The sequence below is a fragment of the Epinephelus lanceolatus genome, chromosome 12, assembly GCF_041903045.1.
Source record: "Epinephelus lanceolatus isolate andai-2023 chromosome 12, ASM4190304v1, whole genome shotgun sequence".
In the NCBI taxonomy this organism is placed as follows: domain Eukaryota; kingdom Metazoa; phylum Chordata; class Actinopteri; order Perciformes; family Serranidae; genus Epinephelus; species Epinephelus lanceolatus.
Window position 1 is genome coordinate 30,930,303 of NC_135745.1, and position 23,851 is coordinate 30,954,153.

A 23,851-nucleotide genomic window follows, 5' to 3' on the forward strand; every position below is an offset into this window, starting at 1 on the left:
GAGCAGCCAGGGATATTTTCCTGACAAGACTCCTCTAAGAACGCTACACAGAAGCAAAGCTCATTTGAGTACAATGGGTTGAATGAATATTTTACAGCTCCACAAACTGAGTCTCTGCAGCAGCTCTGCATTGTAGCATCGTGTATTGGCATTAAATTTAAAGTCACTCATCTGTGTTCACATTTCTCAGGGAAAAGAGCTGTTTTCATATCACAAGCACTATTAAGGATGGGAGCTCATATACAGCCTAGTGTCCACATTTATCAATATTCAGAGGTGTTAAGGACTCGGCTCGGGCTGCATCATAATGTCCACCAGGGATAGATGGGACATAAAAACATGTCCCCCCTGTTTTCAAAATCCTGTACGCCCCCCCCCAGTAATCATCCCTAATACTCTACTATTAGGCCAGTTGTCAGATTCTGGCTGAAAATGTGAATTAGCTGCTGAGTTTGCTCTGATATTACTCCAAAAAATGCCACAGAGGAGCAGCATATTTAGTGCAATACTGGCAGAATATAGCATGATGACCGACTGAGTTATTTCCAGGATTTTGATTTTGTAACAATAGTCCCTAAATGAATGAAGTAAAGTAGGAAATGATATTCAAATGCTTAATTTTGTTCCAGGGGAAGGCCTCCAGACTACCTCTCACACTAAAGTTACACCCCTGACTGCAGCTTCCTTATCATCAATTGTGTTTATTAGTTTATTTTCTTATTGTTTGGTCTTTTAAATGTGAGTAAAGAGTGAAAAAGACTTAAAAGCCAACATGACACAGAGCCTAACTAAACTAAGTAACTAAGTGTAGATTTTCTCAGGGGGTGGGGTGTTGCAGGGGACACATCACAGTCATCTTTAAGAATAAAACATTAAAGACATTTACACCATAAACAGATGCAGATAAGGCACACACTGGTGGTAAAAATACAGGAAAAGTGTTTGATGCTCAACATTTTCTGACAGAAGATCCTCAAACCCTCCATTTTATATACATGACCTTTGCCTTTGTATCTAAATGTCTTATTTGTCTGACAGACAGTCCAAAACATGTCAGCTGTGTAACCATGCATGCCCAAGGAGGGGACAATTTTGGGAAAGATTTTTGAGACAATTTTGTACATGTGTGATAAAACCACAAACCAAGAGCCAGCAATATTTGGTGTTGCCCAAACAGATCTGCGTCTCTCCCGAGCCCAGACCCGTGCTTTGGCCTCTTCGTCACTGCTAGCAAGACGTCTCATTCTGTACAACTGGAATTCCAACCTGCCCCCTCTGTTTGGCTGCTGGGTCAGTGATGTCATGGCTCACTTGAAGTTGGAAAAGCTCAGATATACCACTCAAAGGATCAGACAATGAACTCCATAAAGTATGGCAACCATTCCTGGACGATTATAAAAATGTATGTACTTCAAGAAACGTAATTTAATGCCCATGTGTGCCTATTGTAGGATGGAAATATTTTTTTTCTTTCTTCACTTGTTCGGGTCCACTCTGTTGCTGTTAATCCAGTTGCAATACCCGATTATTATCATCAGTCTGCATATTTTGTATATTCATGTGTATTAGGCAGGGCAGTCTTGGGGAGGGGCGTGGTAGGTTTGGATGTTTCTTGTTTCTTGGTTGCTCTAAAAACCCATACAAAAAAATAATTGAATAAAATAAAAAACAGTCGAAAAGATGAAGAAAATAAATTACCATCATGCGAGGCTGCAAAAATCAGCATTTGAGAAGCTGGAGCCGATGATTTGGCTTAAATAAAGACTGTTGCTGTAGATTTCTGCAAGACAGGCAACACAGTTAACTCAGTTAAAGCAAATACAGCACACTCATTGAATGTGCGAACTCTATGGTAAACACAGCCTGTTTGAAAGCTTATTTATGCTTATTTGTAACTAAAGTAACACCTAATTACATCTCAGTGATTTACAGGCTCCATTCTGCATGTTAGTGGCTGCTGTAAATGTTATGAAATGGGAAACCAGCACACATTAATGTCTGTTTTAAAGCAGAACTGACTGAGCTCTAATTACCTTCCTATTATTTCCTGGACGTGCTTGTATTTATGTCTCACTATACTGAGCAATCATCAGCCCAGCCACCTTAAACTCGCTCCCGTCCGCGCGCTCCCGCGAGAGCTGCGAGAGGAGCTGTCGGCAGTGAGATCATGGGAGAGTCCACGCTTGGAGAAAGTAGGTTAGCAGGGTAGACTGAGAGGAAAGCAGGCGGAGAGTCAGAGCGCAGAGGGGGGGTCCGATCACCGGTTCGTTCACCGTGGGACTGTTCTGTCAAAAAAGTTGAGCCAAATCTATTCGCCAGTGCGCACAGACGGTTACGATGCGATCCAAAGCGACTTTCTTCACTCTTTTATTCCGCTCGGATTTGACCGAGCGATAGGCGAGAGGAGTTTCGGCTAGTTTTTTCTGTCTTTTTTTTGCTCGTGCTTTACGAGTCTGCAGCCGGGACGAAGTTTGTATTTCCAGAGCCAGTTCTCTCTGGCTCCAGCGGTTTATCCTCATCTGTCCTGTCACCAACATTAACCACATGTAGCCGAGTTTTTTTATCGACCAGCAAAGAGAAAGAAAACATCAAAATGAGAGGTGAGTTGGGTTTTATCTCACAGTCAATCTGTGCATGTTTAGTTGAACTTGGTAAAGATTGGCAGTGTGCTTTGGTACGGGCTGGAACGGCCACATGTGTGTGCACGGGGTCTTGAGTGCGCCTGTTTTTCCTCCCAGTGCGCATTAATGCCTCATGACTGGATTATAGCTGCACAGAGCCCGAGGCTGCATGCTCCATACTGAAGTTCATGCAATGACAAACAGCTGGAAGCGCACTGCTCAAGCATGAGAATTCGTCAACCAGATGCATTTGTTAATCATCTGTCTTTCTGTGTGTTTGTGGTGAAATCAGCCTGAGACTTAAATTGCACTCGTGCGTAATCTCGCTTTATGGTTCTGTGCCGTTGCCAAATGTGTCTGTTGTTGAAGAAATGTGAGTCACATCTCACCTGGGAGACCTTCTGCAAATTTTGCCAGGGGATCCATGTTAGAGTTATGCAATAAGGAGAGGGAGGAGCATGAGAGGAGGTTGTTGTTAACCAAAACTGCAATTATGTAATCGAGATGTATGTCAGTCGAGTTTATCAGGTTCATGATCTGGTGACTTTCATATTTAAATTGTGAACATTTAGCACACATTCGCGTAAAAACACAACACTCTCAGATACTTTCTGGCAGTTACCGGCATATAATCATGTAATTGTGTGATGTTTTATATGTATATTTTCAATAATTCGTTTCTGAAGGTGTTTCCAAACTTTTCTTTCGCACCATTGACTGCACAAGATGAATCTGAGCAGTGCCGGTGGAGCTGTGTGATGTTGTTGTGATGTGATGGCTGTGCCAGCATGGCCGACTGCGTGAGTGCACAGAGGGAGAGAGATCTGGCTGTTCCACTGACCCAGTTATGTCACCCAACATTATACAGCATACGCAGCGGAGGGAGGGGGAGCGGCTCTGGGAAGCGCCGTGCCGCCGGGCGTGCAGCGCCATGTGCGGTTACAGGCGCGCACTGACGGTGTGCCGCTCCACGACAGGCAGAGTTTGAACTTGAGCAGAGGGCAGCAGATAATTGTCATTAACAAGGAGAGTGTTTATATGCAACCATCTGATTTCTTTATCGATTATGCATTTTAATGGAAATAGACCTATAGTTTAAAAATATTAGAAATAAGTCCAAAATATATATTAATAAGCAACATGTAGGCCATGTGAATTTAAAATATTTATTTCTAATAAATATTTGACACTCATTATCATGCATTTTTTCCTTGCAAACAAACACACTAGTACAAATCAAATAATTAGTCACAATTTTTGCTCCTGTTCTTGTGTAACAATCTCTCAGTCTATTGTTGTGCTGGACAGGAGATTAGCTGCAAGGAGTTATTTTGGCAAGGGGAGGAAAGAGATGAATTTTTTCACTCATAAAGGGGGAGGGCCGGAGATGAGGCAGAGGGGGCCTCTGGTGGAGGGAGGTTCCATTTTTGGCAGGATATCCAAATGTAAACAAACCGCTGCCCTTTCTTCGCTCACTGCACTCAGAATGTAGGTTAGTCGCTCAACCTGCTGTTTCCTCACTAGAAAAGCATGTCAGCATTTTTATCCCCAGTTGGAACATGCATACACACATTGGCAATCACAGATAACCACTTGGCATGCTGACAGACTGTTAGTGGTCTGTTGTGATGTCTGGACCTCGGACACTTCCTGTGGTTTACTGTACTGGATAGCAGAGTGCACGTCCTCTGTGGAATGTATTCATTACATAAAGACATAGTGAAAGATCATGAGACACACACACACACACACACACACACACACACACTGATGCCTGGTAGAAGAGGCCTATGGAATTCTTAGCTCTAATCCCCCCTCTGTGGGCCTCAGCCTGGCCTCCACTGGTATTTGCATCTTTTAAAATAGAGCCCCTTTATTTGAATGCACCAGCAGCCAGGTTGTATATGCATTCTGAGTTTGTAAGTGAAGTCGCATCAGTTTTGTTTCAGCTCTTTTTTTTAGTGTCATCCTCCGAGTATGAAATGAAAACATTTATTGAGAGCTGCGTGTCAGAGAATGGGGCTGTGTGCTACAGGGTGTCAAGTGTAATCAGTTCATAGATTGAAGCAGAGGGTGCGAACACAAATAGGGTTTTGTTTTCATATCTGAGAATATACATCTGCCCTCCTTGGGTTTATCTCCGCAGGCCTTGAGGCTTTGCAAACGATTTGTGTTACAGAAATAAAACAATCTGGAAAACATTTCCATACTCGCGACATGATTTCAAAAGAGGAAGAGGCGACGGGGGCAACCACAGTGGATTTGTTGTGATACAGCTCTGTGCTGCGCCGCAAGCCTACACCCAACTGCGAGGCATGACACAACAAGTGCTTCAGCATTGCTAATATGTATAAAGCTCAAGCTCAAGGCCCCCCACCTCCTCTTGAGTGTGTCTTCTCATGCTGTCAGTCAGTCTTATGCTGAAGTAATGAAAAAATTTAACCAGCTCCTATTGAGCGTTGCGTCAATCGGTTGCTCAAGGGCATTTAGCTTTAGTCTGAGTGTTACCGTGACTTGCGTAATAAGCAAACAGCCTGCACTTGCATTAAAACAGCTTGGTAGATAATGGATGAATTACTGAATGGGCCTGCTGGACAGAGGCCTAGGGGCCCAAAGTGTCAGAGGGCCCCCATGACCTTCACTTGCAAAATGTCACTCATATTAACACGTACTGACCAGGAAGAGTTTCAAAATGTCCAGAAAGAGACACAAAAGGACCACAGAGTGTCATAATTTGACCAAAAAAGACATAAAATGACCTTGAAGATACAAAATTACACCATAGAGACTGAAATAACTACACAAAGACACAAAACAACCACAAAGACACACAAAATGAGCATAAAGAGACATAAAATGATCAGAAGAGACAGAAAATTACTTCAAAGTGACACAACAAGCTACAAAAAGACATTAAATGACCACTAGAAGACACAAAATGAGTATAAAAACACACAAAATGACTACAAAGAGACATAAAACATCTAAAAGAGACACAAAAATAAGTCAAAGAGACATAACAAACTACAAAAAGATACAAAATGACCACAAGTAGACACAAAATGAGTATAAAGACACACAAAATGACCACAAAGAGACTTAAAACATCTAAAAGAGACACAAAATGACTTCAAAGATACATAACAAACTACAAAAAGACACAAAATGAACACAAAGATACACAAAACCTCTAAAGGAGACACAAAATGACCTCAAAGATACATAACAAACTACAAAAAGACACAAAATGACCACAAAGAGACACAAAATTAGTATAAAGAGACACAAAACGTCTAAGGGAGACACAAAATTACCCAAACAACTACAAGAAAGACGAAAAAACAACCACAAAGAGACACAAAATGAGTAAACGGAGACACTAAACCTCATAAAGATACTTAACGACTACAAAGAGACACAAAACCACCACAAAGTCTGTGTGTCCTGCTGCGATGTAGGAGAGGTGGTGGGGCCCTTTGCATATCCGTGCCCGGGGGCCCACTGTCTCATAATCCGCCCATGTGTAAGATTAAAAAAAGGAGAAGTGATGTGTGGATGTTTGCACGTATGTGGCAGTGAACATGTGGAGGTTCAAATTTCATCTTTTTCTTCTTGGACATGTTATCGACACACTGACACACTGACATACTGATTGTTTTATGCTCGGGCTCCTGCTGGAGGATCACTGGCTGCTTGTTTCACACTGAGAAGTGAACAGTTGGAAGAAGAAAAAAAATCCAGTGATTTGTCTCTCTGTACCCCACCCCGTACTGAATTAGCCTGTTGTAGAGATAACAGGGTTACACATTTAGCTGGCTGATAAACGCACTGGGGACAACGTGTTCGAGGCTGAGCTGTTAAAGTGTCTGTTCTCAGTTTATTTTGTGAAAAGGCTTGGGTGTGCCTCGCAGAGTAGCCGTCCCACTGCTCAAACACCAGCCATGTCCAAACACTGCTCTTTGTTTGCTGTGAATTTCAACTCATTTATCGCATTTCACTGTAGCATTTTGGTTAATGTGTGAGCGTGTGGGAAACGTAAAGTGCTGCGTGCAGCCTTCATTCATCATGTTAGCAAAAAGGCAGCATTGGTATTGATCTTCTTGGAATGCAGACTCTCTAGAGAGCTAAAGGTCAGATGCCTCAGACCGGCGTTTTAGTGCAGGTCAGCAATGATATTCGGGGTTAAAGGGAAATGTTGCTTTAACAATAATGTGGCTGCTGCTGTGTGTCTCCATTAGCTTCGTTAGACAGGTTGTCATGCTTGTTAAGTGGGCTCATTATCACTGAATGTTTGTCTCATAACAGCAGTGTTTTCTGTAGAGATGAAAAGATTATCCAGTTAATTAACTAGCAGATGGGCAGAAAAATATTTGGCAACTGTTGCTCTAGTCACTTCTGAGGCAGAAATGTTCTCAAATGTGAATAAATTGTTATGCAGTTGATAAAGTAAACCAACATGTGGTGCTTGTCTTAGTCGTATATGACAGTAGAAAGACTACTGTTAGGTTTTGGACAGTTGGTCTAACATTGAGGGCAATTTTTTCAATATTTTCTGTTTTTTTTCCCAAACCAAATGATTAATCAATTAATTAATCAATTAGCTGTGGTTCGATGCTTCCAGGCGTCCCTGTTGATTTTCTATGCTTAAAGGTCCAGTGTGAAGGATTTATTGGCATCCAGCAGTACGGTTGCGTAACTGAAACCTCTCCTGACTGACGCAAAAATGCAAATGGCCCTATCTAGAGCCAGTGTTTGGTTTGTCCATTCTGGGCTACAGTAGAAACAACATGGCGGACCCTGTGGGAGAGGACCCGCTCTGTATGTAGATATAAACGGCTCATTCTAAGGTAACAAAAACACAATGATTATTATTTTCAGGTGATTATGAACTAGTGAAAAGATACCTATCATATTATTATATATCCTACACACTGGACCATTAATTGATTCTTTGTGTGTGGGTAATTGGTTCAACAGACAAGGCCACCACAATAAATAAGAGACCATAAAGGATATAAATATTTTACTGTCTCTGGGTTGTGCCTGGATATCTGCAGAGTGTCAGAGAAGAGGAGTGAGGAAGCATGTACGTGTGGTTGTAGCAGCAGGGGTGGGCGGCTGGGCATCTGTGTAATTCTGGCTCTCAGCACAGGACAAGAATAGATCAGGCTGAAGCAGAGGCTCAATGTCAAAGACTAGAGAGTGGGGAGCGGGCGGAATAGCTGACATTCAAGTTCAGAGTTTGTCTGCTGCGAGTGGACTGTTGCCAGGTACAGTAGAGGCTGTTACAATCCAATCAAAACTGGTTTCTCATTAATAAAACACCACAGATTATTGCAAAGAAATCAATCCATACAGAAATACTCCTATGGGAAACAGGTGAAGATCTCTGTTGGGTATTGAATGAACTTGTGAGTGAGTTTTTTTGGGCTTATTATCTTGCCTGGTTAATTTTGTCGTTATGTAACTCCACCAGTTTCGTGATATAATCTACGAGCCTTCAGGGAAATGTTTTATGGGGAAGTCTGAGCATTGTTCAGCTCCACCTTAAAACTGGTGTGCGGAGCGTCGGGATCGTGCACGCCTCCCTCCTCCCTCTCCCCCTGCAGTGGGAAAGTGTGTCAGTAGGACAGAATGTCCACATGGGCTGACAGGCTACAGCGCCCGAGTGGCGGATGACTCAGCCAATACCAAGGAGGCTGCGAACGCCGCTCAGCCAGTGGGAAAGAGCGAGTCTGCAGCGGGGCGGGGTGTCAGTGTTGCTAGAGTGAGCCTGCTGAATGAGTGTTGTGAGGAATGCTCACAGACGAGAGTTATATAATCGTGAGATGAGGGAGGGGTGGAGGGGAACCTGAGAGAAAGAGAGGAAGGGAGGGAGGGAGATATTTTTCCATTGCATGCCTGCAGCTGCCCTGATCAGTTGAAGTATTTTAGTCAACAGTTTTAGTGAAGAGACAGCCGACTGTGTCATTAAAGGAGAAAAGAAGTGGAAAGTTGTGTTTTCCAGTACCTAAGAGTGCAACAATTCCTCCTCAATCACTAAGTGGTTTTCCATACATCGGCCTCACAAGTGGTGCAACTGGGATTTCTCAAACCAGTCTAAGATTGCACACAAGCAGGGCCGAACAACGACTATCTTGTGATGTAGCTGCTGTTGTGTTTTTTTCTTTGGTCAAGAAAGAAGGAGTCTTTGTGTGCGTGTCATGTGTGCAAGTGTCATGTGATTCCCTATCTGTTTGTGTACTCTGTTCCCTCATGGGGGCCACATGAAGGGTGCAGACAAACAGTTTCAAGTTATCTGTCTTACAGCATGTGCTTATTGTAAGACAGTTTGTCTGCAGGGTTGGGGCCACCATTACACAATGGTTTTTTTTCTTCTTTAATTACTCCACTCGGGTGCAAAGTACAGGCTTGGTCAATGTTTCAGACTCCAGGATCCTAACAGTAGTGATGAAATAGTGTGTAGAGCTTTTCAATTGATCAGGTTTTAGAAAACAACGTGAAATACAACAGCGTAAACATAAGATAGGAGAAATGTCAAAGGCCTCCGCACAGTACTGATTTTTGCTGGCATAGGGAGTTTCAAAGACACAGTCACCCCTGCTAATGAGGCATGTTTAAGCCAGGGCTGACTGTATTCTCAAAAGAGACTAACATGAAATACATCCATGTGTCTAAACCTTCTGTCTTTAAAATCTCAAAAACAAAATCAGAGACGACAGGATTCCCAGAGCAGGAAGACGAGGATATGTATAACATAACAACTCAAGGAAGTATAGATTGTTAAAGGCTTTGCAGCTGCATTTGTGTTAACTTGCAGGAAGGGAGACGGCCGTCTGATAGAGCGAGCAGAGTACACAGAGTTAAAGCAGTCCGACTGTGACAAGATGAAAGCATGGGCGACCTTTTCATGGTCTGCAGCAGATATGAAGGAGCTCATTCTGACCATGGTTTACAGCTGAAGGAAACACGATGGCACGTCATTAATGATCAGCATAAGAGAGACAGAGAAATATTGGGCCTGAAATATGTTTGGCTCGGGTTATTGTGCTTATAGTGATGCTGCCAAGAATTAAAATAAAAGGATTTAGTATTTATTGTCAATAGCAGAGAGAAGTTCTGCTACAGTCTGCACTTTAGAAGAGGATTAAATTTAGGATAATTTGGCCATCTTGTCAGGTTTAAGTGGGACTAGTTGTACAGCTGATGACATGTTTATTGACATTATGCCCAAACGGCTACACATAAATGTAGTATTAAAGGTCCAGTGTGTGGGATTTAGTGGCATCTAGTGGTGAGGTTGTAGATTGCAACCAACTGAAACTTCTCCCATGTGCCAAGTGTGCAGCAGAACTACCATGGCTGACATGAAAATGCAAATAGTCCACTCTAGAGCCAGTGTTTGGTGTGTCCATTCTGGGCAACTGTAGAAGCAACATGGCGGACTCTGTGGAAAAGGGCCGTCTCCGTATGTAGATATAAGCTCATTCCAAGGTGAAGAAACCACAACAGTTTTTAGTTTCAGGTTATTATACACCAGTGAAAACATGCCTATAAATATTATATCTCATTTTTGCCGATATATCCCCTTAATACTACACACTGGCCCATTAAGAGACACATAACTGTATACAGGGTAACAGGGGTGAAAGAGGAGGAGGCCCTTTCAAAAACAGCATGAAAAACAACAAGACCAGTTTTGCTAAAAAGACTTAAAAGCAAAGAGAAACCAGAATCAGCTGTGATCAGTAAATCATTAGTCATTTTGATAAGAACAGATGTCTCACTGGAGAGCCTCAAAAATATTATTCACACTGAAAATCACTGACAATATCTTAGATAAAGTCTGACGCTCAGTATATATCTGATATGGGCTTCTGTGACAGTGTGTATCAAGTCTAAATCAATGAATTACGTCACCTTACGTTGAGTTAGTGTGTAGATATTAACTGTTTTTGGCAGCAGCCCACAGTATGACTCACTAATGTCAAAGAACAGATGTGACTGCTGCACTTGGCAGAGCAGATGTTGACTGATTGTCCAGTCTCTACTTTACTCTGCGTGTAGATCTGACCTCTCGTCAATGTTGTTTTTGGTCCTGCAGCTCAGATCGAGGTCATCCCCTGTAAGATCTGCGGGGACAAGTCCTCGGGAATCCACTATGGAGTCATCACCTGTGAAGGCTGCAAGGTAAGGAGGAAACACAGAGAGTAAAACCAGGCCACAGAAAAAGTTCAACCAACCTGTTTTCATCTCAAATAAAAGTGCGTCATTTACAGTGTTTGCATGTATTTGTGTGTCTAGGGTTTCTTCCGTCGCAGCCAGCAGAACAATGCCATGTACTCGTGTTCCCGCCAGCGGAACTGCCTGATCGACCGAACTAACCGTAACCGCTGCCAGCACTGCCGCCTACAGAAGTGTCTGGCTTTGGGCATGAGCAGAGATGGTAAACACAAACAAACAACACACTGTACTCCTTTCACACACTTCCTTTAACCATGACGTTCAGCGGCGAACCTACTAATTTATCACAGCTGAGGTTTGTGACACTTTCTCTCACACAGGGGAAGTTCAGTAGATGAGTTTCTCTGGTGAATCCTGCTGCGTGTGTTCCTTTAATTTAAAGTTGATACCAGAAGAATTTGTAGCGCTCAGTGGTAACGTTTCAGCTGTCGTGAGAGGGCTCACCCCATGTTGTCCTGTTCTGTAGGTTGCAGAGGGAATAAAATACAGTATACAGACGGCAGAGGTGACGGGCTGTCATCATGCACACTGGATATAGGGACGGGAACATGCAGTATTTATGGATAAGGTGGCAGACATATGTGGGCCAGAAATATTACAATGAGATTGAGGTGACAGCTGCAGCAAACAGATGTGATACTGGTTATGTTTGCCCACAGCTAAAGTAAAAAATACGAATACAATATTTAATTTATGTAACCAATATTCATCTAAGCCTTGTGTTTAGTATTTACAGTGTAAGATGTCTATGAAGTGTTTTGTTTGTCTGCTATAATGAGATCTATTTTCTCTGCAGCGGTCAAGTTTGGTCGTATGTCCAAGAAGCAGCGTGACAGCCTCTACGCTGAAGTGCAAAAACACCAGAAGTCCCAGGAGTGTGTGGGCTCTGCAGGCGTGGGCGCTACTGCTCTGTCCCTACCCAAAGAGGACGGCATCTGTGGAGGTGGCGGAGAGGATGTCGAAGAGGGCCTGAGCCGGTCCTACAGCAGCGGGGGCTCCAGCTCCACCCTCAGCGACCTGGATGACATCGCAGCGTTGCCTGACCTGTTTGACCTGCCTCTGACCCCTGAAGAGGCCAGCGAGTACTGCAGCCTGGAGCTGCTCGGCGGCGGTGGAGCCAGCACTGGTAACACCTCCAACTCATCGTCAGCCTCTTCCTCTTCCTCATCCTTGTCCAATCAGAATTCCCCGCAGCAGACAATGCTGGATGGGGCAGACGGCAACGGGATCCAGCTCCTGCATACACATCCGCTGCTGGGACACACACACACACTGCTGGATCATCTGCCTGATGACTGCTCAATAACAGACCTTGGTGAGTCCTGACAGTGAGAAAGAGCAAATCTTTTTTTTTTATTCACTCATTATCAACACGAACACAGAGTGTGTATGTGGCTAACATAAATATAGACTCTCTTGGTCTGCATGCTGTAAACCAGTTCGTCTGATTCTGAAGGCCTGGTAGCGCACATTAAGAATAACAATATAGAAACAGCTAATCTTGTCACTGATAGTCTTGTTTGCTTAAGTAAGTCATATAGAGGCAGTATTAAATTGAGACAGTTTAAAGAACTCCCTGTAGCTGCTTTAAATGAAGAGAGAACAAGGCCTTTAGCAGAGACAGGATATTGACAGAGACAGGCATTTAATGGTGATTTCCCCTTTTTTACATTTAGTCTTGTTGCTCCCGTTTTTCATGTTAATTTCCTGCTGAACGCTCTTAATGTAAACGCAACATTTCCTCCTTCTGGTACTTCTTGCACCAGAATGTTCAGTGAATAGTGAATAAAATAAAACTAAATTAAAAAAGAGCAAATCTAATTTAGAGAAAATGATTCAATAAATGACGAAGTGGACGTATCACATTAACATGTTTATAAGAAAAGAACAAACACAATGTTCCATGGCAGATAGAAGAGCAATACGGGACAAGCAAAAGATTAAATGGGCAAAACAAGCAATAAAAAACAGACAAACATGAGACATACAGCAGCATAAGCTCAAAAACAGGGGCCGATAAAGCGATGACAGCGTGCTGGTATTTATAGAGGTACGGAAGCAGAGGCATTTTCAGAGAGGTGTCTCTGGAGGCTTTGAGGACGAATAAATTTTGTACTTTATTTTACATCTTTATGGTTGCTGGCAACAACAAACTGCATGAGGCTTTGAATAGGACTCTGGGGACTTTCACAGGAAGCAGTGAGTAAATATTGTGACTGGTGGGTATTACAGGTGCAGGAGGTGGAAAAGATCCCAACAGCTGCGGAGATAAAATGAGTAGATGAGCCTTTAGCACTTAATCTCGTCGGGGGCATCAGTGGCAGGCGTAACAGCAGAGCGGTTTAAAGCATCTAGTTATTCAAGGTCGCGCGGCCGTGATGATCTGTGGATGTAAATAATACCAGTGTTACACTCAGCCCTGCTGCCACCACAAACAGCCCGAGTGACAAAATCACTGATCGTTATCTGTGTGTGCTTCTCTCTCCACAGAGCGCATCACTCAGAGTATTGTTAAGTCGCATCTGGAGACGTGTCAGTACAGCGCTGAAGACATGAAGAGATTCACCTGGGCACAATACGCACCTGAGGAGACGCGTGCTTTTCAAAACAAGGTACATGATGCACACTCAAAAATTACAGATGGTAACTTTTATAACCATACATTTTTTGTCATATTGGCTGAAACTGTCACTATATTCTGAAAGACGTATGAGAGCATGTTCTCCCCATGTCAGCGTGGGTTTTCTCCAGGTGCTCCAGCTTCCTGACAGACATGCAGGTTAACTGGTGACTCTAAATTGTCCGTAGGTGTGAATGTGAGTGTGAATGGTTGTCTGTCTCTATGTGTCAGCCCTGTGATAGTCTGGTGACCTGTCCAAGGTGTACCCTGCCTCTCGCCCAGTGTCAGCTGGGATAGGCTCCAGCCCCCCCCAGTGAGGAATCTGTTACCGCACTGACTATTTCTCAACTCAAATGTTTTCCGAAACATATTTTAGTGTACTGGCATTAGAAAGTTTGCTCCAGCCGGTGGGCGGTGCTTCATTTTGGCTTGACTGCTTCCAACATGGCAGCTGGGTAACTAAAGCCCTTTTTAGATAGGAATTGTGCAAATTTGCAGGAAAGCCCAATCAGTCTTCTTCCAGCACTGGCAGTATAAAAACAAAATCTAGGAGTGCAGCAAAATGCCGCCTACCTAATTTTGTTTATACAGAATGCGCCTTTTTTGGGGCAATGGGGGGCATGAGCAAGTAACAAAACGTGTAGCTCAGCGTGTGACGTAAACAGTGACGTGGGAGGGAAGCCGCGGCTGGTCAGTCTTTCTGCGACTCTCTCGTAAATCGGCCCGTTCTTGACCGTCCCCGTCATCTGACGGTTAATGGCAAGGAAGGCGCGCAGTTCCTTGTCTCCCAAGTTGCTCATCTTTACTGTGTCTGTCAGGTTTGCGTTTCCCTGTTGCTACTAGCTGCTCGCTAATTCCTGCTATCAGCTGTTTCCTGTTTATCCACCGCCAGTGGGTCAAATGTGCGGCGTCATCAACAGCTCCTCCCACAAGTATTCAACAGCCCCTCCCATTGCGGAAGGCCGCTCTGTCTTCTTAAACTGAAAGGATTCCGCCAATATAACTACCCTACGAGGTGGAAAATTGAGCACCTCGGATCAACTCGCCAGTCCAGCTGTGTGTGTCTAAACGCTTGCAGCTTACCGGCAAAACGGCCCAACATTCGCCGAACATCTGGTAGTTTAAAAGGGGCTAAATTTTCCCATTTTACAGCTAAACAGTACACTAAAATATGTTTCTAAAATCATTTGAGCTGAGATACAGGCAATTCAGTTATAAAATCTTGATTGACGTGATTGACAGCTTTGTTATAAACTCCTGAGCTGACTTGTTGTTCAGGTGCGGTGGATTCTTGAAGCATCTGTCTCATTCACTACTGTGCAGATGAACAGTATTTACAGTTTCAGCATATATGACAAAAGTTATTTTTATAAAAAGTCAACTACAGCTTCCAAACCCCTGTGTGTAACGTCTGCTGTTGTCACATATATTTATAGCACTGAAATGCATAAATAACAGGTCAGAATAACAGCTCAGTATCGGCCTATTTGTTCAATGCAAATACTGAATCTGATCTGATGAACTACTAAGAGGGGTTTTTATGCAGAAGTTATGTAAATGCACTTGTAACACTCACACTCTCTTTTCTGTGTCACTGTCTTCAGTCAGCTGAGTGGATGTGGCAGCAGTGTGCGCACCACATCACCAATGCCATTCAGTATGTGGTGGAGTTCGCCAAACGCATCGCTGGCTTCATGGACCTGTGCCAGAACGATCAGATTATATTGCTGAAAGCAGGTCAGTGCACAGTCTTAAAAACGCTCACATCTCAAAATCCTTGATTCATAAAGTTTATTCTCACAAAGTCTGAAAACTTGCTAACTGTAGTTCCTTCCTGTTTTTTTTTGTCTCCAACTCTCTACCTTTGCCTTTTGTTTACCATCTGTTTATTTGTTTGGTTTGAACACGGGGGCTGAAACCTTATTCTGGAAACAAAATTTTGAATTTCTTTATCTGTTCAACACACATATATAAATATATATATCTGTGACATAAAATGCATATATTATGTAAATCTTTTGAACTTAAAAAAATCTCTCTCGATATTTTTTTAAACCGTTCAAAAATGTCATTACATATGCTCTGCACCAATCTGGGTCAAAATTATTTACATTTTGTTGTGTTGTTTTGTGCATGTTGGAGCATCTTGCCCCCCTGTCTGTTCCTCCCTGCCCCTATCCTCCTTTCTCTCCATCTCTCCATGTCTTTGCGTCTATCTGTGGCTACCCTTTCAGGCTGCCTGGAAGTCCTGCTGATACGCATGTGCCGAGCTTTCAACGTCAACAACAGCACCATTTTCTTCAATGGGAAGTTTGCCCCGGCTCACTTCTTCAAAGCTCTCGGTGAGGATCAGATGGAGTTGTGTAAGCTCTAAAGCATCCAGATAATTGACAGGGGTGACACGTGAAAGCCTCTTAATGTTTTGCACTCTTTATGTAAGTTAGGAAGTTGTCTCACACGCACTGTGCCGTAATCACCATTAACACCAAAGGAAATGCCTCTGCTGCCACAGAGATACCGCTGCACTGACTGAAACATTTCATTATTTTAAACGACCTCACTGTGGTAATTGTTCCTAAAATGACTCCATAAGACGGTAACGTCAGCTTCAGTCGTATCAACTGCCAGGAATGGCTTTGAAGAGAAGTAATTGAAAGCCTCCAGCTGGATGTTGGTTTCCAGTTTCTGAGGCATTGTCTTGTCTCTTTAGCAATACCAGAGCTGCAGCCTTGTGGAGAAAACAAACGGCATTTAACACAGCAGTTAACAGAGCGATAAAGTCATTTAAAGACCCAGTGAAGTGAAAACAACATTTTCAGAGTTTTAATTCGGTGTCCCTGTGTCAATTGGGCTTTTATCTCTTGTTATGTGAGAAATATATATCCAAAAAGTATTTTTACATTGTGATCAGTAGGTGATTTGAAGGGGGATGAGGGGGACGCCATACCCCTTGTTAGCAAAACGACCAGCTCCAGATCCTGTCCTATCCAGACCCTCGCCTATAACCGCTAAATTACTGAGAATTATAAAATTTGGAGGGAGCATTTCTATTTTAACCGGCACCTCGGAAACTCACTGACCAGTTGCGCACATTGTAAGTCCATCCTCGCTGTTAAAAATAACAAATTGCCTACTGAACATATTCCCTGTCTCGTCTCCTCTTGTTTTTCAAATGTTTGATGACACACCCTGCACTTGGGGGCGTTTACAAAAGTCCATCCAATCAAATGAGACTGCGGGCAACTAGCGAGCCACACTTAGGAGCTAACAGAGCAGACAGGATGAGGTGTGTGTTTGGATCTCAGTGGGCAAAGGTTTTTATTTTCATAATAATGTGACTGAGGTCATTCATCTCTCCTCATCCTCCTCCTGATCTTAACAACAGGTGAGAGAGGTGTGTGTGGTGCCAACAGTCCTCCGTAGCTTCGTCTTGCGCTAAACTCTAAGCCAAGTGGCCCAATCAGATATGGGGATTTGATTTAAATCCCTCTTGTACCGCTCAGATATTATGTTTCAGTGGAAAATACATCACAGTGCAGAAGCCAAAGGCACTATAACTTCCATTTTACTGGGATTTTGAGGGAAAATTATCCAAGATATATTATGCCAGTCAGTACGGCAGCTAATTTCATAACAGAAGTTTCACACTAAGAAGAGTCAGAATTTTGCGAAAGAGGCCAAAAACAGACTTAGAAACACATATATCCCATATATCTCCTGGCTCAGGTAGTTCACTTAAGCAGGACTGTTCAAGTCTACCACTGATCATTGTTGGCGATAATTGTATGTATCTCCTGTGTTTCTTCAGGTTGTGATGACCTGGTCAGTGCAGTGTTTGACCTGGGGAAAGGATTCTGCCGTCTGCAGCTGTCTGACGAAGAGATGGCTCTGTTTAGCGCTGCTGTTCTTCTATCTCCTGGTGATTATTTTTTCCTTTGTCTCTTTCTCGCAAACACAAACATGTTCAATAAAATAGTAGTCTATTGAATGCTGTTGTGTCCTTGGTAAAGAAGGCCACACTGATACTCAAGAGAGACTGTACGACATTTTATTTTGTTGGTGTCTCCTCACACTTGTTATAGCAGATTATTTAGCTTACTTGTTAAGAGTTGTCATTATAAAACTGGTCATTTTTCACCATGTGTCTACGTTATCAGCTTCTGACAGTGGAAGATGAAGTATTGAGATCTTTTACTCAAGTAGAAATAGTAATACCTTGGTATAAAAACAAGTACAAGCATCCAGAAGTAAAAGCACACAAGCATTAGCATTTAAATGTACTTTAAGTATCAAAAGCAAAAGTATAAAGAGGCAAAACTGGAGGTCAAGTACAAGTACCTCAAAACTTTACGTAAGTGCAGTACCACCACTGACTCCTGCAGCACTTTTCTGGATTGCCAGTTTTATGAAGCAAATAAAAGACTTGGTACCTGACGTCATCTCTTAAATAATGGAGCAGCCCGCCAAATCTTTTGTCATGTGCAGCCAGATGCTGTTTGAACTCAAGGAACTTATTTGCAAATCTTAGTGGAGATCTCAAAGTTTCCAAACATACCAAATATGTCAGGAGAAATGTGTAAAAATGATGTGCAAGACCTCTAGCTTATTTTCATTTGATTGAATGGTGCAGCCATAAATGAAACTTTACTGATTTTAAACATCATATCGTGTCAGTCAAGAGCTGACACAGGATGTATACTGTCGGTCGGACAGTGTGGATTTAAACTACCTAAGGAGAAACAAAACTGTATGTTGATGGGGTTATTGTTTCTCTCCCGTAGATCGACCCTGGCTAACAGAAGGCCAAAAGGTTCAGAAGCTCCAGGAGAAAGTCTACCTGGCTCTGCAGCACAGTCTACACAAGAGTGGTGCTTCCGACGAGAAACTGGACAAGGTACTGACAATAAGTCACAACTCTTCTAGGGAAGTACACACATAAAGAAACACACACATTACCTTACCTTTGTTTATCCTCTGTCCCCTCAGATGGTGTCCAAGCTGCCCATCATGAAGTCTATCTGTAACCTCCACATAGATAAACTCGAGTTTTTCCGTTTGGTCCACCCAGAGACCGCCTACAGTTTCCCGCCTCTGTACCGGGAAGTGTTTGGCAGCGAGATGTCTCTGCCGGACTCCACCAACAGCTAGACAGACAGTTAGACAAACAAGAGAGATGGAGAGAGTGTATTAAGAGGTAGGGAAGCAAAAAAAAGGAGAGACAGAGAAGGATAGAGATGTTGAAGCTCAGCAACCAGCAGTTAAGAGACAATCCAGGACTTTAAATACTCCGTCTCCCATGATCCCAAAGCAGTCCTCCACTTTCCCAGCAGGCAAAGCACCTTACACTACAGACCACACATGCTCATGGTCCTCTGCATATTGTAGCATTAACAACAAGCGGATGGGCGTTCTAATAATAAGAGCCTGCCAGGCATGAGACAGCTCCAAGCTCTAACACTTGTTTTTGTAACATCAGATCCACTTTGGATCACCCAACCAGATATGAATGTACCTCAATGAAAAGCACCAGTGCACAAGCCAGAACCCAACAACAGTGAATGTACGACCCTGCCGCTCTGAGACAGAGTTTTACACAAAGTATTGGAAGGAAGTTGTGTCGACACACACACAGGTTCTCACTATTAATACAGCTCTCAGTCAGTAATTCTCTCGACATTAATGCATCTCAGTGTGGTACGCCTGCGTATTCATACAGACAATATCCTTGTACTGACCATCATTTAGGGACCAAGATCATGAGTCATTTTCTCTGCTATGAAAATAAACACACAGACATGGCGTGACTCACGGCTTAGGCTGAGAACCAGTTTCACTCACATTTAGACAGTGTTCGGTGCTGCCTTTTTTTGTAGGCTCTTGTAATGCAATGAGAAACCTCAGTCCCACGCACCCCTTTCCTTGTAAATGCCACTTAGAGACAGGACAAGATGAAATTATCTTTAATTTATATACACATTTATAAACAACTATTTTAAATAAGAATGTAAATAGATGACTATATAAGTATATGGAGAGAGAGAGTTAGAATGTGTGAGTTCAGTTCAGAGAGAGAGCGAGAGAAAAGTGTGGAGGTGAGAGAAAAAGACGGATATTTCAAGAACGCTGATGTTTGGACTCAGAAATTGTCGCCTGGACTACTTCCTCTCTTGACAGTACTCTCAGGTTTCCATGGCAACAACCCCCTCTTGCACTGACGGCAGCCCCCTCCTGGGTTAGGCGCCGTCATCACGCAAGCGACGGGGGTGGACACTTGTTGCAGATGCGATACAGCGGGGTTGGGTGGGGGTGGGGGAGGGCAGTGTACCCAAACAGAGGCGAAAAAAAACCATTGCCTTGCATTTAAAACTGAGAGTTTTCAGGCCGCGCTGTTGCCGCACACGAGGACAAACAAGGACACTAAGGACAGGAGGAAGCAAGGCAAAAGATGACTTCATGAACTGTCTGATGATAACACGGGACACACAGGGTCTCCCCGCCTGTTTCTAACCAGCAGTCCGTACAGTAGGTGTAGAATAACTGTCTTTCACTCATGCTTCAGTTGGTTCAAAGCCGGAACGACGATGAACCATGATATGTATCATAAACCCTCCTTGCTGGTTGGAGCAACTGTATTATTTTGTACATTTGCTGTTCCTCTCTCCTGTAGTCCCAAACACTTGTCCAAACACCAAGCACTTATACTTTCCTCTTCCTCACTGAACACTAGTCTAAGGCCAGACAGAGCTACCAGCTGCCCCCTGAGTTGGGCCTCAATGCCAGTAAGACTTAATAGTTCTCACTCAATCTGTTTTATTAATTTTGTTTTTTTATTATTCCATATCTGTCACACAAGGTCACCCATAGCTGTTTACATTTCCCATGTACATAAGCAACATGCTCTCTGAAGGTTGCATTGAGATGATGATGATGATGATAATGTCTTACTCGGGGTGCTGTGAAGTTCTTGAGCAGAGTCTGAGGAGGACCTGCCGCTCAGGGAGCTAGCTGTGGTCTCTTGTCCCTTTATTACCAGTGTCGTCTTTTAGCCTCGTGCTCCTCACACCTTTGCACCTAAGATGAGACCCGTAACCATAATCACTGTGGACGTAAGTTCTATTTTTGTGAATGTTACTCACAAAGTGTCAAAGCCCCTTCCCATTTGTCCTAATATTGTGACATCAAATTTACAAGACATAGGAAATTTTTAAAAAAAGAAAACACAAATAAATCAGTTAGTTAAATTCATTATTAGGGTTTAATGTTTCTTTTTGCTGTGATTTTCATTTATTTGTCAGTCTTTTATCCACCTTTTTTCTTTATGTGTCTCCACTTTTGTCTTGTAAAGTCAGTGATCTATTTTTTTTAATTGAAGAAAGATTAGGTACAAACAAAAAAAGAATAGTTTGTCCCCCTACTCTTTCCCTGTATGACAAAATGTACAAGAGGTATATTACTAGTCCAAGAGTAACTGAGTCACACAGCTCGATATATATTGTTGTCCAATGGGATACATTATATGTGGTTTTAAGAATGTAATAAATGGTTTCTTTTTCTTTTGAAAAGTTTCATTGAGTCTTCTTTGAAATGTAATTCTGCTTTCATGTTAATATGTGTGTATGATGGGTAGGGGTGGGTGATATGGCCCTAAAATAATATCACAGTATTTCAGGGTATTTTTGCAACAATGATTTTCTTGATGATATGACAAATTAGTAAAAATAACAAACAAACATGTATTATTAATTTAAGAAGAATAAATTAAGAATTGCAGGAAAATCGGTGATCTAGTTGTACATGTCAGCCTAACCGTTTGCCTTCAAATATTTAGTAAAAACTAAATTAAAATAATCCCTTATTTCTTTAGTTTGTGAACAACAACAGTAACTCAGAGTGAGATTCAGATTCTGTATACAATATTAATAGTTAAACAATATAAAATCTGCCACAAATTACACATTTAAACAGCTCCCAAATACAAAAAAAATGTCCCCTGGGATCTATATATAAATCAACAGGTGATTTCCTTCTTTTTGTAAAATCCTAAATAATTAAGTTGTTTTTTTTCCACCTGGACCTTTATGCTCTGCCACATTTCTCCTCTAATCATCACGCTGTAACCTGTGACAGGCTGTTTTGCTACGATAACTATCACACATTCACATATATGTAGTGTTTTGTCGAGCTGCGAGTGTCACGTAGGTTCACATTACCAAAGGTTTATGACAAAATCACATGACGACATTGACTCCCATGTGCGCAAGGTGAGAGAGGAGAGGGAGAGACGCTGTGCTGTTGCCAGAGGAGCCGCTGACTGAGTTCCCTCTGAGTGGTAACTTGCTAAAAGAGTCTGAGAAGTTCGGGGCTGTTCATAAAACATTCAGGACGCCACAGTTTATTCCACACTACTGAAGCTGCTCCTCTTTTTGGAACCACCACAGAGTTGGTAATAATTTTGTTTTCAGCCATGTTTGTTGTTGCCGTGGGTAACAGTATGACGTCAATATGTCAACAAGTCGAAATATAGTGAGTATCACAATATGAAATTTTCGTACAATATTAAAAATTATACTGGTATTATCATGAACGATATGATATGGCACACCGCTAATAATGGGTCCTTGCATGTTGTTGGCTGAACAGACATCTAGTTAGTCTTTAAAAGCACTGATCTGATTATCATAATCCTGCAAATGTAAATGGTCACTACTGCTCTAATGTTTGGAATCAGACTAGTATTTGCTCTGTATGCACACCCTATTCCTTCCATGCCACTATGCAGTGAGACATCTCTAAATAAAAAAAAACATCTGCGACAATTCTGACGAATGAATAATAAATAGAGTCATTATTCAATCAAATATCTAACCATTCTCGGGTTGTCCAATATATATCCAGCGGTGCCCCCAGAAATTTCTCATAGGGATGGCCAGATGGAACCACTGAAAATCTTGGGGTGGCACACCAAAACCAAAAGCCATAATTTAATTCCAGGGATTCGCTTATGCTGCTGTAGCATATAAACTACTTGAAAAATATGTTGATATGGAGTGTTCGGAAATTGTACACTGATATACCTTGGTTTCTTACTTACAGTTAATATTACTAATTATTTGATATGCATGGACTAATACTGTTATAGTTAACATTTTGAGCTCCACAACAACCCTTTTTTAATGTGTTATGTGTCTATACGTAGCCGATTTATTGCTCTTCAAATAGTCCAACTGTCCATATCCTTAAAAAGACAAAAATAAAGCTTAAATTTGAATAAGTATATTGATTGTAAGAAACAAAATATGTACTGGTAACAAGCCTACTCATGTTCAGGGGAGACTTATGGTTACTAGAACCCATTATCATTCAGATATCTTGAGATGAGAGTTCAAAGGAGCTCTTTCAAAATGGGCTTTGCCAACTGTTCCCTCAAAATTTAATCGAACTCTGGAGCATTATTTAGCCCCTTGACCAAAAAGCTATGAATAGATTAGAATAGATAAACTATATTATCTGTCCCAACGGTGAAAGAAACTCTCCTTTCACAAGGCTCAGCAATAAACATGACTCATATACATACAGTCAGGTCCATAATTATTTGGACAATGATACAGTTGTCATCGTTTTGGCTCTGTACACCATCACAATGGGTTTTAAATGAAACAATGAATACCTGCTTAAAGTGCAGACTCTCAGCTTTCATTTAAGGCTTTTTTCAAAAATGTAGTATGAACCGTGAAGGAATGACAACCATTTCTTCACACAGTCCCCCAACTTTAAGGGCTCATAAGTATTTGGACAAACTAACATAATCATCAATTAAACAGTCAGTTTTAATACTTGGTTGCAAATCCTTTACAGTCAATGACTGCCTGAAGTGTTGGACACATAGGCATCATCAGATGCTGGGTTTCTTCCCTGGTGATGCTCTGCCAGCCCTTTACTGCAGCCGTCTGCACTTCCTGCTTGTGTTTTGGGTGTTTTGCCCTCAGTTTTGGCTTCAGCAAGAGAAACGCATGCTCAATTGGATTCAGGTCAGATGATATGACTTGGCCATTGCAGAACATTCCACTTCTTTGCCTTAAAAATGTCTTTGGTTGCTTTTGCAGTATGCTTCAGGTCATTGTCCAACTGCACCGTGAAGCATCATCCAATGAGTTTTGAAGCATTTGGTTGAATCTGAGCAGATAATGGTGCCCCAAACACTTCAGCTTTCATCCTGCTGCTCTTGTCAGCAAGACAAGACTTCACTAGAATAAATACAGAGGGTTTATCACAAGATGCAAACCATTGGTTAGCCTTAAAAATGGAAGGCCAGATTAGAGTTTGTCAAAAACCATCTAAAAAGCCTGTACAGTTGTGGAACAGCATA

General features: G+C 42.2%; 1 protein-coding gene across 1 annotated transcript; it reads left to right on the forward strand.

Moving 5' to 3' along the window:
• Positions 1–2,137: 2,137 nt before the first annotated feature.
• LOC117272224 (nuclear receptor ROR-beta-like) lies at positions 2,138–21,047 on the forward strand. The gene is made up of 10 exons (XM_033651031.2): positions 2,138–2,600; positions 10,726–10,811; positions 10,926–11,067; positions 11,662–12,180; positions 13,356–13,477; positions 15,090–15,222; positions 15,720–15,827; positions 17,294–17,404; positions 18,267–18,379; positions 18,472–21,047. The coding sequence occupies exons 1-10, from the start codon at positions 2,594–2,596 to the stop codon at positions 18,631–18,633; spliced, it is 1,503 nt and encodes a 500-aa protein (XP_033506922.1). The 5' UTR covers positions 2,138–2,593; the 3' UTR covers positions 18,634–21,047.
• The last annotated feature ends 2,804 nt before the right edge of the window (positions 21,048–23,851 follow it).

Excerpts from the sequence above, each read along its gene's own strand:
- LOC117272224 (XM_033651031.2), top strand. Across the intron at positions 11,068-11,661 it reads TTTGGGCATGAGCAGAGATG|CGGTCAAGTTTGGTCGTATG; the intron begins GTAAACACAAAC and ends TTTTCTCTGCAG. Across the intron at positions 17,405-18,266 it reads TGCTGTTCTTCTATCTCCTG|ATCGACCCTGGCTAACAGAA; the intron begins GTGATTATTTTT and ends TCTCTCCCGTAG.